Here is a 14,878-nt window from a genome sequence, read left to right as displayed (position 1 = left end):
TCACTTCTGTTCAGTTTGACTCGTAGTTCAGTTCAACACAGTTTGGATCAATTCACTGAATTTTAGTTTGGTTCCCTGGGGAGTAAATGAATGTTTAAACTGATGTGTATTTGTCTCCTCAGGGCTCTCCTGGTTCACCCGGACCCAGGGGCCCGCCTGTGAGTCACAACCTGGCAGCTTTAATTCATTTGATCATTTTAGGATCTACAGCAGTTTTAACTCTTTTTACAGTTTATATTATCTTTTTATTGTGATTTTGAAGCAGTAAAACTGTTTACAGCTCTCTGTCCTCCAGTCAGTTATTGATTATCGATCGATTATCTCTCCAGCTGGATGTTTTGATGTCGGCTTATGTTTTCGTTTTAGGGTCAAAAAGGTCGATTACTGCCGGGACCGAAAGGAGAGAAGGTACAGAGACTGTTTACAGAGTTAATGTAGCGCCACCTAGTGGTTCATCCACCAGACCACGACCCAGAAATATGACATCACACTGGCCACGCCCCCTTCACATCACAGCCCTCTTACTCCACTCTTCTGACTGTGGCTCAGCAGGTAAAGTTGTTGTCTTGCAGTCAGAAGGTTGAAGGTTCGATTTCTTCCTGCCACAGGTCAATGTGCCCCTGAAGACTCTCACCTGCTTCAGGCAGTCAAAATGACTGCAGCAGCTCCAGACATATTCAGTCCATCTACCATTGACCACGCCCCCTTTGGCCACGCCCCCCCAAAAACCATGTCAGTCTGATCACCCAATTAAATATTTATCATTGGCCACGCCCCATCATTAACATCCATTCTTCTGGCCACGCCCCCTTTGACCCGGCCCTTACTGTCTGGGCCCCTCAGTTACGTCACAGAATAACATGTTGAGGACATGAACATGGCCGACCTTCCTCAGGCCTTGTAATGCCCCCTGTAGGTCAGTCAGTGCATTACATCACTGTGGCTCTTTACTGGGAGCCAGCTGAGCTCTGCTGCAGCTCTTTGGTCTTCTGACCTGCATTAACCAAACTTTTTCCGTTTCCTGTGTGATCCACAGGGAGACCAGGGCCCCGAGGGGCCTCCGGGGCCCTTCGAGTACATTGACGTTCCAGAGGACTTGTACATCAAAGGGGAGAAGGTCAGAGGACATTTAGTCTTCCTTTGCTTTATTTTCTTGTGTTTTTGTTGGTTTTAAATGTTCAGTATATTTTATTTAGTTTTATTTAGTTCTAATGTTTTAAATATTTTGTTCTCATCGTCGGGTTCCCGTGTCAGGTTAGAAAACTGGAGTCTCAGTTCTAGTTAAACATCCTATTGCTGGATTTTCATTGAATTTCTCTTTAATGGTCGGATGTGATAAAAAAATTATTGAGTTAATTCCAGGGTCTGAAATTAATTAATCATATTTTAATCAGCAACATTTAACATTTTTGCTGCTAAATGATTGACTACACTCACCGGCCACTTTATTAGGTACACCCGTCCAGCTGCTCATTAACGCAAATGTTGAATCAGCCAATCACATGACAGCAACTCGCTGCGTTCCTTCATGTAGACACGACCGAGACGATCCGCTGCAGTTCAAATTGAGCATCAGAACGGAGAAGAAAGGAGGTTAAAGTGACTCTGAACCAGACGGGTTGGTCTGAGTATTTCAGAAACTGCTGATCTACTGGGATTATCACCCACAACCATCTCTAGGGTTCACAGAGAACGGTCCGAAAAAGACAGTATCCAGTGAGCGGCAGTTCTGTGTGCATAAATGTCTTGTTGAGGTCAGAGGTCAGAGAAGAATGGACTGGTTTGAGCTTATAGAACCACCCATTACAACCGAGGTCTGCAGGAGAGCATCTCTGAACGCACAACACATCGAACCCAGAAGACTGCCGTTGCCCTCCTGCAACGCCTGTCAGGTAGCAGCAGGAAACTGACAGGCTCAAGATTGGAAAAACGTTGGTCTGATGAGTCTCGATTTCTGCTGCGACATTCGGATGGTCAGGTCAGAATTTGGCGTCCACAACATGAAAGCATGGATCCATCCTGTCTGGTATCAACGGTTCAGGCTGGTGGTGGTGTGGGGGATATTTTCCTGGCCCACTGAGCACCGTGTCAACGCCACGATGCTCAACTGTTGCTGATCACGTCCATCACTTTATGACCAATAAGGAGCCAATCATCTCAGACTGGTTTCATCTCAGACTGGTTTCTTGAACAATGAGTTCACTGAACTCGAATGGCCTTCACAGTCACCAGATCTCAATAGAAACCTTTGGGATGTGGTGGAACGGGAGATTCGCATCATGGATGTGAAGCCGACAAATCTGCAGCAACTGTGTGATGCTATCATGTCAATATGGACCAGACTCTCTGGGGAATGTTTCCAGTACTTTGTTGAATCTCTGCCACCGAGAATTAAGGCAGTTCTGAAGAGAGTCCAACCTGGTACTAGCAAGGTGTACCTAATAAAGTGGCCGGTGAGTGTAAATAGCCGTTTGAGCTCAGCAACAAAGAAAGTTTCTAATCTTCATCCATCAGATTGGAGCAAAGAGTTTCAGGAAGTCCTGATCTTTCATGGAGCTTCTTTAGAAATGTGGACGCTAACATTAGCGCTAGCTGCTACATGTTAGCATTGAGATGCTGTTTTAGGCTAGCATAGCTTCGCTGTTAGGCTAACTCCTTTTAGCACAACTTGCACACAACAGTAGTCGTTCCAGAATCCAATCAGATCGTTCAGAAACAGAAATTAACGCCCAGTGGGCAAAGAGAAGCTGATCTGTACTTTGAAAATGTTGCTAAATAGAAGCTGAAGTAGATTTTCTGTCTGATTAATGAACCTTTGCTCTGGGATTTGTTTTGTTTGTTTTATCCCGTATAAAAAGGTTTGGACATTTTTTAAGGTTGTCCTAAATCAGGTCTGGTTGTTTCTCTCAGGGATCTTCAGGGGAACCAGGACAGCGTGGCGTTCAGGGACTCCAGGTAAGGTAGAATATTTATTAACCTGCTGACTGTTTATTTATTCCATGTTTGAATAAATGATGTTATTCTGATGTTAATGAAGCTAAATATCCCAGAATAAGAGTCATTTTGGATCCTGTAGGGACCACTGGTGTGGGCCGTGATGAGGAAGTTCTGTTCTGGTTTCAGAGTCGGGATGCGCCGCCTGGGATCAAAGGAGAGGCGGGGATCGTTGGATTTCCAGGAGCCAGAGTACGTTTCCTTCGATCCCTTCCAGAAGTTTAGCCGGCTGCGGTTGCTGCATGAGTTTGGTTTTTCTTCCAGGGGGATTCTGGTCGACCCGGTCCGTCCGGACGGAAAGGCCCCCGGGTGAGTCAGAGCAGAAACGCTGGTCCAGTCTGATGGTTCCGGGTCGGGTTAATTAAAGGTGTTTTTGGGTTTTCAGGGGATGGAAGGGAGCCAGGGCCTCCCAGGACTGATAGGTCAAGAAGGTTTTAAGGTCAGTTGGGTTTGTGACCCAGGTTCTGAAACTGAGTCCAGTTAAAGTCTTTATTCTGGAAGAGACGGGGCAGATTTAAAGGACGTATTATTTAAGCTCTTTGTTGTGATATGACTCTTTGTTTCCAGGGCTTTGCTGGTGATCCGGGCCCTGAAGGCCCCCCTCTGATCGACGATGTCACTCACATAGGTACGGATCAATACACCAATCAGCCATCGGTCGGTTTGGTTTCTCAACATCCTGTCTTCCAGGCGAGGCCGGGGACCCTGGGTTCCCCGGGAAGAGGGGCCCTCCTGGCGACATGGGGCCAATGGGAACGCTTGGTCCCCCAGGATTCCCAGGATCATCAACACCAGGTTAGTAAAATCATTTAACATTAAACATCAAAGCTGATTATCAATAGGAAAGCATCCAATCAACTATCAGAACCAATCATTGTAGGGTGATGTCATAAAGAGGGATGATGGTGGTCTAGTCAAATCAATGTTACTTTGAGGGCGAGGAGGACTGAAGGTAGCAGGACAGTGTTGGTGTTAGTTACAGTAAATATTCAGGATGTGATGAATATAAACAAAAAGGCTGTTAATTATAAAGTTAGTCAAAATGATCAGCAATAATTTTGGTTCTTTTACAAGAGAAAAAATGGCCTTTCAAAATTATATTAATTCATTTGTAGCTGCTAGTCACAATTTCAAACTAAACGTTTGACCAACTAAGTATTTAGGTCCAAAGTAAATATGTAATTAACAAATTCTTCAATTTGAAGCTAAACGTTTAGATTACCAGATAAATGTTTATCTCCAAAATAAATATTAAATTAGAAAGCTAAATATTTAGTTTGCAAACTAATATTTTGCTTACAGACTAAATATTTAACCACTAAGTTAAACATTTAGCTAGCAAGACAAATATCCCGCTAGCTAAACGTCTTACCGTGAACTTGTTCAGATTCAGGTGGGATGAGTTTCGTGTCTTAGGTCCATTTTCAGGATCATCTCTGTGTTTCAGGACTTAAAGGTTTTGATGGTCCGAAGGGCCAACCTGGGTACAAAGGGGAGAGAGGAGATCCGGGTCAGACTACAGACGAAGTGGCACACGGAGAACCTGGAAAACCAGGACAGCGGGGACAGCGAGGGCCGAAAGGACAGCAGGGCCTCCCAGGTACCACATCGGCTTCTGCTCCCTGCGGCTCCCAGCGGTCAGTCCTCCATGTTTGGTCTCCGTCTCTGCAGGAACGGTCTGTCTTAAAGGAGACAAAGGAGGCATGGGAGAGCCAGGTGATGGGGGCTTTCCAGGACCGAGAGGTGATGATGGCTTTAGAGGTCAGTGATGATCGTTTGATTTTTTAAAACGCGTCTGAAATGAAAGGAAAACAAGTTCCTGTGAGGAACCAATAAGTGGCAGATTAGCTCTGACTTCATGTTCAGCCGTCGCGTTTCAGGTGATCCTGGTGAATGTCTATGCAAATCTACTGACCTGAAGGGCCCTCCAGGGCTTCCAGGGGCTAACGGGCTCCCAGGGTCAGTAGGGCAGCGCGGACCCCCAGGCCCCAAAGGAGAGATGGGTTACTCTGGAGACCCAGGAGCGAAGGGGGCCCAGGTGAGTTTCTAAACAAAAACATGGGAGGAACTCTCAGGTAAGTTCCGACTGAAGCAGCAGGTTTGTGTTTTTCCTGCAGGGACCAAGGGGCTTCAGGGGGCCCAACGGCCAGAAAGGACGGAAAGGTTTCACTGTGGCCGGCTTGAAAGGCGAGTTCATCACATTTACAGTTTCTTCCACTTCATGACCAATTAAATTAAAGCAAATTGAGAGAATGTGAGGAACAGCAGCAGTCTCTGAACTTCCTGTTTCCCTCTGCTTACTGCTGTAGATGTTTAAGGTTATTTAAGTTTGATATATCAACAAACTTCTGACCTTTAGGTGATTTTTAAAAATTTTCTTTGAATTATTTTGTTCAAAAAACAAAGTTTAATGTCTATAAAATACTTTAATAACACGTTAACATGACAAACAGAAACAATAAGGAACCAAAAAAACTGCAAAGTGCAAAAAATGATCAATAAATCATTTTCAAGAAGAGCTGAGAAAATATGACAAAAATCAAATGAAATTTCAAGATGAAATCTGAAACTTAATGACTGAACTCATGACAGCGTTATTGGTCCGATCCTGACTTCAGATCAATATGTGGATCAATCTGTCCACTTCTCCTCACCCGCAGAAAAGCAAAATCTGGTTTAGTTTCCAGTGCAAGAAAAGAAAACGGAAAAACAAATCACCGTCAGCAAGAAGCAGCAGGAGTTCTGAAAAAGTTCTGGTTCCACCGGCAGATGTTTTCACTTACTTCACAATCAACAAGCCCTGCGCCGTTGCCTAGCAACCCCGGCCAAGCCCAGACGTTGCCTAGCAACCCCGGCCAAGCGCAGACGTTGCCTAGCAACCCAGTTCTAATTTCACTTTCAGATTTTTCCCATATTATTAGTGACATAATCACAGAGTGAAACTAATACTTTTTCATTAGTATTAAATCTTTAATTAGTAAAAACAAGTTTCTGAAAAGTTACTTCTGTTACTTTTGTCTTATTTCAAGTTTATCAAGACATTTACACTGGAAACTGGACCAAAAGCATTTTTGCAGTGTGATGAACGAATGAATCTTGTTTTCATGTTTCAGATTCTCATTCTGATTTTGTTTCCAGGTGAAAAGGGAGAAAAGGGCAAAGGGGGCCCTGAAGGGGACCAAGGAACCTGGGGGACAGTCGGACCCCCGGGGCGCCCAGGACCACCTGGAGACCAGGGACTTAAGGTCAGCCATAGGGGCGGAGTCAGGGAACAAACCGGACCAGAGCAGAACCGAACCTCTCTCCTGGTTGTGTTTGGGTTTAGGGGGACAGTGTCCCTGGTTTCCCTGGAGACAAAGGCTTCCCTGGACCTCAGGGACCGAATGGATTCCCAGGACGGTCAGGGCCCCCTGGAGTCAGCGTGGCGGGGCCCCGTGGAGAGCGCGGGACCCCTGGGAACCCAGGACCTGATGGATTTCCTGGACCGCCTGGACTGAAGGGAGATCCAGGTAAAGCTGTTGGTGAAGTCAGATAAAATGACTGTAGTGAAATTATTTCACAACATTTCCTGTTTTTCTGCATCAGATTCAGAAAGCGCTTTGCTCTGAATACAAATCAATTTACTCTGACTTCACTTCAGGTCCCAGTTCTCCCAGTTCTCCCAGTTGTCCTGTCTCCAGTCTGTATGACAGAGTGATAACGTCAGGACATTTCAGCCTCACTGCCTTGGTTTTTCTGTTTATTTAATTTGTTCCAGATCAAACACGTTCTTTAATAACATCTCCTGTCTGCTCACCTATTAATGCCTTTGTTTACATCGTTATAATAATATTAATAACAATAAAGAAATAAAACATAAAATAAGTTATTCTGCATCAACCACCTTCACTTCCACCAGATCAGCTCAGTTCTTGAAACCAAACAAAATGGCTGCTAGCGGCAGCCGGGCTGCATGTAGCAACCAAGACAACCAAATCATAAAGGCAAGCATTTGGTTTGAGGTGACCTATGACCTTTTCCAACCTTGGAAAATGAAAATGCAGAATAGAAGTTCAATAAGTGAGACTGCAGGTTATATTTATTGAATTTTATTCTGAGAAAATAACTGTGTATTAAACTGCAATTGTTTTACATGAAGTCTTTACAAATATACAGTAATCACTTTGCAGGTACACTGAAAAAACACAAAATCTTACCAAGTATTGCCGTTTCTAGTCTCTGGTGATTGAACGTTTTTTCTGCTTCAGAAAATGTCTCTCTCTTTGATTTACTTTTTGATTCTTTCCGTCTTTTTGATTTTGTGTGATCACACCTTCTTTTGTTTGACTCCGGTTCTCTGGTTTCTCCTCCCGTAGGAGACCATGGCCTCTGGTTTTCGAATCCCGGCCGTCCGGGGCCGAAGGGACACCGTGGACCACCAGGTAAGCCTCGTCTGAAACACCCGTATCTTCACCTGTTAGTGCAGCTTCCTGCTCACCTGCCTCCATCTTCAGGTGCCCCAGGTCCTCCAGGTGCTAATGGCACCGCTGGCATCCGAGGACCGGACGGGCCTAAAGGGGAGAAGGGACTGTCTTACGCTCCAGAACCGCCTGGGGACCGAGGTACCGCGGCGTTGGGTAGGCGTGTCACACCTGTCCTGTCTGAGCCGACGGCTCCATGTTTCTTCTTCTGCCCCTGCAGGACCTCCAGGAGCTGCTGGAGATCCTGGAGAAAAGGGAACCGACGGTTATTGTGATGATGGAAGTCCAGGTAAAATCTAGCATCAGCTGAACAGTTTCTGATGTAAAGGAAGAACAGAAATCTACCAAAGAAACTCCCACTTTCCTGATTCAAAAACATCTGGACTGGTGGGAATCAGCCGACTCCTCCAGAACAGTGACAACTTTAAATTTATTAAATACTAAACAGCCAGTGTGAGCCCACAAAGCTTTGCCCTAAAATTCACCATGTCAGCCATTTTGGGTCTAACTGAGCCAGGTGGGGGAGCTACTGAGTCTGTTTTCTGTTTGGTGAAACAAAGATTATGATCAGTTCAAATGTTTTAGAACAGCTGAAATAAAACAAAACCAATTTACAAATAACTTTTCACTAGCAGATTATTTTACGTATAATAAGACATAATTTAAATCATCAGCCAGTGGATCAGAATGTTTTTATTTATTAAGTATATAGTTACTTGTAATTATTGTCTTATTCCAAGTGTAGTAAAATATTTGCACTGGAATCTAAACCAGAAGTTCTTGGTAAGTTTTTGTGTTTTTCAGTGTTGAATATCTGGAAGCATTTCAGAAATATAAATAAGTCAAACTGTTGAGTGTTTTACAGTTTACCTAACTCTGTGCTCCAGGTTGTCCGGGGCCGCTGGGCCCCCCTGGGCTCCCCGGACCAAGAGGCAATATTCAGAGTGGCCCCCAGGGGCCCGAAGGCCAGCCTGGACCGCCGGGGTCCCCAGGACGTAAAGGACGCCTCGGCCCCCCAGGCAACCAGGGAGCACCAGGTGAGTTATGGATCTGGGTCAGAGGTCGGCACCATAACTGAATTGTGGTGACGATGTGAAGTCACCGTGTTTTTTTTCCATCAAACTCGCCTCTTATTGGCTGAAACCAACAGCAATAGCATGAGAAGAGCCAATAAGGAGCGGCATGTTAATCAGCTCTTTATTGGCTGGTTCAGATTTACTCTGTAAACAAACTGAATTCAACTCAAAGTTCACATTTGAAAACTTCAGAAGCTGCGATTTAAAACATGGAGGGTTTCTTCATGACTTAACCAATTTAATTAAAGCAAAAAAAATATAAAATTATTTTCTCGGAAGTTGATGGTTTTGATTTTTTCTGTTTCTTCTCTATCAACTTGTTCCTGGTTTTGCAGTGGAGAGTCACAAATGTTTGTTAGTTTAAAGATAAACAGAAAACTACAGTGGACCAACACCAGTTCACGCTTTTTTCATAGAGCATGTCTACAATATTCAAAAGAGCCTGAGATTCTCTGGCCCAGCGCTACCTAACACGCTATTGGCTGGCATTGGTAAAGCAACCAATCCCAGAGCAGCATTCATTTTCCTTGCTGCTGATTGGCTGAGCTCTCGAGTGTAGCTAAGGAAGTCCTTAGTTGTTAGCTTCCACTAAGTGCAAGATGGTTTCCTGTGTGTATTAATGCATATTAAGTTATATTTAGTGGTATAAGCATTTTTAGAGGAGATCTCCAGTATTGATGGGGTTCAGCTGTGACTGGTTGTGGCCCCTAACCTCTGCAAATGCTGGAAATCCAGTGAATTCTTTCACCACACCCAAAATGCTGTGGTCTGCAACAACACGCAGTATGAATCACGGTGGAAGGTTGAAGGTCTAGAAGAGATGAAGACTTGAGTGTGTTCCCACAGGTCCCCAGGGGCCTTCTGGCTACCCTGGAGCGAAAGGACACAAAGGATATGCCGGGGCCCCTGGCCGACCAGGTCCTCTGGGGTCCACATCAGACGATTGTAAGGCAGGGACACCTGATAACATGGGCCCTCCAGGCCCTCCGGGACCTTGTGGCCCTCAAGGACCTCGTGGCCCTTGCGGTAATCGTTTACCTCTTTTTTTTTTCTTGACGCCTTTATTTGTTTTGCTTTAGTCATTTCCTGTGTTGAACAGTGAGTCTAACTTCATTTTTTTAGGTTGTAAAGGTGAAGTTGGGGATAAAGGTCATTCAGCTATTGGTCCAAAAGGCAAGATTGGAGAACCTGGAGTTCAGGGGTCTCCAGGGACACAAGGATGTAAGGGGCCCCAAGGCCCTGTTGGGGACACTGGCTCAATGGGGCCCTCTGGTGGGAAAGGTGAGTTCCTACCAGAAACACGCCTGAAGGAATGTTCTTCTGTTCAAAGTCCTTCACTAAGAACCTGCTTTAGGTCTGACTGGGCCGGAGGGCTTTGAAGGAAGGCCAGGTTTTCCAGGAAACAAGGGCAATCCTGGAGGCTCAGGCAAGCCCGGAGAGCGGGGGCCTAAAGGACAAGATGGAGCTCAGGGTTGTGCAGGCCCAAAGGGACCAAAAGGTACTGCGGTGGTTATAGTACTACTGGTTAAACCATACAATACCAGGATCATGTTCCTCATCCAGATTGCAGTTTTTGCTAACCTGCTACAGATTATGGACAACTTGTGTCCTCCTGCAGGTCACAAAGGTTGTGCTGGTCCTCCAGGAGAACTCATCCCCAGACCTGAAAAGGGCCCAAGAGGACCACGAGGATGCCCCGGCGATCCCGGATTCTCCGGACCACGAGGTGAGAGAAACCGGAGACTCTGTGAAAGTCTCCATGTTGGTCAAACTCTGGTTCCGTCTTAGATAACAGAGGACAGAAACGTCCAACTCTAGTCCTCAAGATCTACTGTCCTGCAGATTTAGATGCAGCGTCATGTAACAGCCGTAATTGTGTAGTGTCTCTTTAAGATACTCTAGTATTTCTAATGATGTCAGAAGTATGCGCCACGGCTTCTCTGTAGAGAGCGTGGGAGAAACGTGATATAGATGGACACATGAAGCGAGACTCCCCAACTTTTCAGTAATGTTACGGGTTGTCTGGACTCTGCTCAACTTTCATGTCTGATAATATAGCAGCCGTTCAACCGGGCTTTGTAAGGTTGGTGAAGAGCGTGTTTATTAAAGGACAACACTGGGGAATTCCCAGTACCAGTGTGGTTGTGAGTTTTTGACCGTCCTGACGAGGATGCCGCCTCCTCTCCTCCCTTGAACACAACCCAAGCGTTACAGTCACCTGGCCTTTACCAAACTTGGTGACAGGTAGTTCAATCATTTGATTCAGTTGTGCTGGACAGTTGAAGGACTGCGGTTGGAGACCCCTGCTGTATACGGACCCCTCTGTCCAGGTCCAGTGGAAAAAGACTGAAACCGTCAGCAGGTCACTCAGTTCAGATGACTCTAAGAACTGTTCGCTTCCCTCTGATACAATTCTGTAAGCAGCATGACAGATCCACTAACTTGATGCTTAAAAGCTTGAGTAGCTTGGTGCCATCTCCATGGAAACCAGATGGCAACGGTCAGATTTCCATCCAGCTCTGGGTGTGGGTCTCATCCTCTGCTCTGATCTCTTTAGTATCAACTTTGTCTTTTCCACAGGAAACAAAGGTGAGGCTGGATGCACAGGGAATACTGGGTATCCGGGCCCCAATGGACCCCCAGGTTGTAGGGGACCTCAGGGACCCCGAGGGCCCCAGGGTAAGCAAGGCCCGCCCGGACCTCCAGGAACCAAAGGACATCAAGGATACTTCGGATTTCCTGGGCTGAATGGAGAACTGGTGAGATGAGTTTTCTAGAGCTAGAACTGAGACCGTCACTGACTGAGAGTTCTGTTGGGTCAGAGTTCTGTTGGGTCAGACAGAATATAGAGGTCTGAGGTCCAATTGGTGTTATAGTGGCTGGAATAAAACAAGAAACAGTTGTTAGAGATGTCCATTCATCCACCATCAGGGAGTTCAGGATCCTGCCAGAGGCCCCAGGAGAGGCAAACAGATGTTGTTGTGTTTTGTTCATAAATAAAAACTGTCTGATGGTCAGAAAACATAATGACCTCTGGTTGTGGCTACAGGGCGACTCAGGATGTCAGGGACCCCCTGGGAAACCTGGGAATCCAGGATGTCGTGGACCTAGAGGTACCTGCTGACTACATCGCCATGACTCAGAAAGTCTTACTTCAGTTTACCAGAGATTATTTTTTAGTCCTCCTGCATAATTAAGCAACATTGGTTGGTTTTAACATGACTTTCTGCGTTTCAGGTGATAAAGGAGACGCCCTTGGTGGTCCTGGTCCACCTGGAGATAAGGGCCATCCTGGGAACCAAGGCCCTGATGGTGACAATCTATTTTAAAATGGTTTGGTTCTTTAGGAAAACAGAAAAAAACCTATTTCATTAATGATCTGCTTGTTGCCTCTCAGGCCCTTGTGGTCCTCCTGGAGATTGTGGGCACAAAGGCCTCTGTGGGCCACAAGGACAGAGAGGATGCAAGGGACACAAAGGATTACGAGGATGCCCTGGTGAACCAGGTACAAAGACCTTCCTAAATCTGTGATGGAAGTGGAGGAAGACCTGGGATCATGGTGACTCAGAGATGTTGTCTCCTTTAGGTGTGGCTGGTCCTGCAGGGCCCAAAGGTTACCATGGGCTTCGAGGGCCTCCTGGTCGAGATGGAGTGGACGGTCCCCCGGGGAGGGATGGTAACCCAGGAAACAGAGGTCAAAACCTTTCAAAGATGAAAACATAAAGTTATGAAAATACATGGATGCTGTTTTTAGTGATGATAGTTCCCACGATTAAAGACTTTAAAATGTTGGAACCACAAAGTCCAACTCCAGGCCTCAGTGAGTCTAACCGCCCGGTGAAAGCAAAACTCGGCCCTCAGACGAATGCTGAAAAATTCCAAAGTGGGCGGAGCCAAGAGATTGGGGACTAATTGTTGGGATAAACAAGGTGTAGCCAACTTCAGGACTTTGTCGCCATATTAGTGACTTTTCAGACCCTCTAGATTATTTTTTTCACAAAAAGTTAATTTATGTGAGAATAATCCATTTGGCTCGTATCAACCAGAGTTCTGAAGGCAAAATATCAGCAGTGGGCCAAACACAGAGCCCTGAGGCACACCAAGGCCAAACAAAAATGGATGCCACAGTTTGGTTTTCTTTTTTAAATAATTTATTTTTGTTTCTTCAGGAGCTCCGGGGCCACCAGGGCTTCATGGGTTAGACGGACTGAGTGGACAGGCAGGCGCCATGGGGTCCAAAGGTGTGAGGAACACTGGACACATTTTAAGAAGGAAAACGTAGAAAAATACATTTTAGTTGGCTGTTTTGTAAACTTTCATTTGAATATAGTTCAACTGAACACTAGCGCTTTAGCGTTAGCTGAACTAATGTATGGTTAGATCATCATGATTTGCACAGTTAGCTCTTTAGTTAGCAGTGCTAACCACTGTAAAGGATTATCCTGATGTGTTTTTATTGTTCTATTTTGCTGGATGTTGTGTTGGTAGTAAAGCCTTTTAAAAACCAGCAGAAAGTAACCAAACGGACCTGAATGTTGTAGTGCGCCAGGCTAAGCTCCACACTGAAGCTACGTCTGATTCAGAGCAGCTCAAACTGAAACTAACAGGCCTGTTAAATGTTTGTTTGTAGCACCTTTAACCATTCTATGCGAGAAAACTAAAATGGAGGGTGCTTGGGTTCGATATCAATCCAGTATCCCGATCAGTGTGCGGCACCAACGACCTAGTTTATGACAAATATGACCCAGAGAAACATTAGAATTTTAGGCAAAATGATTCAGCCTAACTTTATTAAACTAAAGTGACAGGAAATCCAACTATTTAGTCACCACTGTAACTTTATAGTTGAAAGACCCTTCAATAAGATCTAAAGAACATAAACCTCTTTACAAAAGGCAGAACAAATATATGGAGCTAAAACTGTCTCATAATTCACAAATGCAAAAGATTCACAAATGCACTGAACGAGATCCACACTTGTATTTTTGATGCAAACATAAATATATCTTGATTTATCAGCTGTTTCTGGCCTGTGAGTTTTGCTGCATTTGTGTGTGAATTTTGAGACTCCCCTCACTCTCAATCCACAAATGTCTTTTTTTAATAAATGGTCTATCTGATTGGATGATCAGCAAAAAATCAGATAGCTTCCTTGTTTCACCCAATCATATGAACGAAGCCCCACATTGGGGTAGCCTATGTTTCAGCCAATCACATTATCCCATTCCAACAGCGCCGTAGCCATGACGACGCACCAACAGTTTAGACCTCAGCCTGGCTTCTGGAAGCGGCAGAGGAGCGGCAAGTGAAATATCTATCTGATGTATTTAGCTGTTTATCATTATTAATGTTAATCGATTTAACTTTGCAACTATCATCACAAGCTAGCGATCTAAGTGAGTAAGTTGTGCTACCGAGCTATGCTAGCGCTTCTGCATGCTATTAGCATCAGGCTTTTGTCTAAAGTAACTGTTTAACATCCTGGGTTTGTTGCCCCAAACCCAGGTAGCAGCTCTGGCCTCAATTATCGCCACAGAATCTGTTCTCCACACCATAATAATAGTCTTTCTATATTATGAATTGTTATAAAGTCCTGACCCTTAAATAAATTATAGCAATGTAATAATTCACACTTTTGAGAAACACAAAGTGATTTTTATCTTAACTTATCATACAAAGCTGAACATGCTAAAATATGTATCCATCTTCAAAATACACCTTGATGTGCATTTCTTTAATTTTTTCCTAGGGGGAGCTGGTGAGTCTGAGATAACCAGCCAGCTCACACTGAGAAAAAAAAATATAAATGCAGAAACCTGGTAGATGATAATTCATACATTGTTTATGTAATCTATTCGGGTTCTTGTCTAATACTTTACACGTGAACGCCTCGGTTATTTTTAATGGTAACCAAGACAACAGAACGTAACCTCTAACCTTACATGTGAGCTGCGCTGGTGGGTGTTAGTTTAACCCCACTAACCAGAACCACCATCAATGCATAATAAATATGAATATGTTACAGTTTATATTTCATAGTATTTAAAAAAAACTTTCAACATTCTAAATTACAAGGTAAAGACTTTCTTTACAAGACTGCACCGGCACTGTTATTTTGAAGTGTAGCATATTAATCTGTCAATATCAATATTGACAGATCAATATTGACGGACTAATATTGATTACACATGGCTTATATTTGAAAGCCATGTCTAAACAGCAAGCATGTAATCTGCACTGGATTATCTCAGTCTCAAAACTGGATTTGTTTAAGTATATATATGAATTTGAGACAATCATTACTTCAGTTTTTTTAAAGATACTGTATATTGCAATATACATTTTTGT

The 14,878-nt window shown here is 44.4% G+C and overlaps 1 protein-coding gene across 1 annotated transcript in view; it reads left to right on the top strand.

Annotated features, from left to right (window-relative positions):
• col4a4 (collagen, type IV, alpha 4) overlaps positions 1-14,878 on the top strand; it is a 37,985-nt gene that overhangs the window by 15,522 nt on the left and 7,585 nt on the right. The window contains exons 11-39 of the mRNA XM_032545631.1: positions 123-158; positions 367-408; positions 1,037-1,117; positions 2,911-2,955; positions 3,124-3,186; positions 3,259-3,303; positions 3,380-3,433; positions 3,562-3,622; positions 3,685-3,789; positions 4,442-4,594; positions 4,666-4,755; positions 4,875-5,032; positions 5,112-5,201; positions 5,991-6,239; positions 6,320-6,503; positions 7,350-7,415; positions 7,488-7,595; positions 7,675-7,743; positions 8,342-8,491; positions 9,377-9,556; positions 9,653-9,811; positions 9,885-10,028; positions 10,149-10,256; positions 11,111-11,289; positions 11,580-11,643; positions 11,768-11,842; positions 11,928-12,035; positions 12,117-12,224; positions 12,700-12,771. Of these exons, the coding sequence (XP_032401522.1) occupies positions 123-158; positions 367-408; positions 1,037-1,117; positions 2,911-2,955; positions 3,124-3,186; positions 3,259-3,303; positions 3,380-3,433; positions 3,562-3,622; positions 3,685-3,789; positions 4,442-4,594; positions 4,666-4,755; positions 4,875-5,032; positions 5,112-5,201; positions 5,991-6,239; positions 6,320-6,503; positions 7,350-7,415; positions 7,488-7,595; positions 7,675-7,743; positions 8,342-8,491; positions 9,377-9,556; positions 9,653-9,811; positions 9,885-10,028; positions 10,149-10,256; positions 11,111-11,289; positions 11,580-11,643; positions 11,768-11,842; positions 11,928-12,035; positions 12,117-12,224; positions 12,700-12,771 (3,046 nt within the window). The remainder of the gene's footprint in view (positions 1-122; positions 159-366; positions 409-1,036; positions 1,118-2,910; positions 2,956-3,123; positions 3,187-3,258; positions 3,304-3,379; positions 3,434-3,561; positions 3,623-3,684; positions 3,790-4,441; positions 4,595-4,665; positions 4,756-4,874; positions 5,033-5,111; positions 5,202-5,990; positions 6,240-6,319; positions 6,504-7,349; positions 7,416-7,487; positions 7,596-7,674; positions 7,744-8,341; positions 8,492-9,376; positions 9,557-9,652; positions 9,812-9,884; positions 10,029-10,148; positions 10,257-11,110; positions 11,290-11,579; positions 11,644-11,767; positions 11,843-11,927; positions 12,036-12,116; positions 12,225-12,699; positions 12,772-14,878) is intronic.

This window comes from Xiphophorus hellerii, chromosome 18, assembly GCF_003331165.1.
Source record: "Xiphophorus hellerii strain 12219 chromosome 18, Xiphophorus_hellerii-4.1, whole genome shotgun sequence".
NCBI classification, from domain to species: domain Eukaryota; kingdom Metazoa; phylum Chordata; class Actinopteri; order Cyprinodontiformes; family Poeciliidae; genus Xiphophorus; species Xiphophorus hellerii.
Note: the sequence above shows the minus strand (reverse complement) of the source record. Positions and strands in the feature narration are given on the sequence as shown.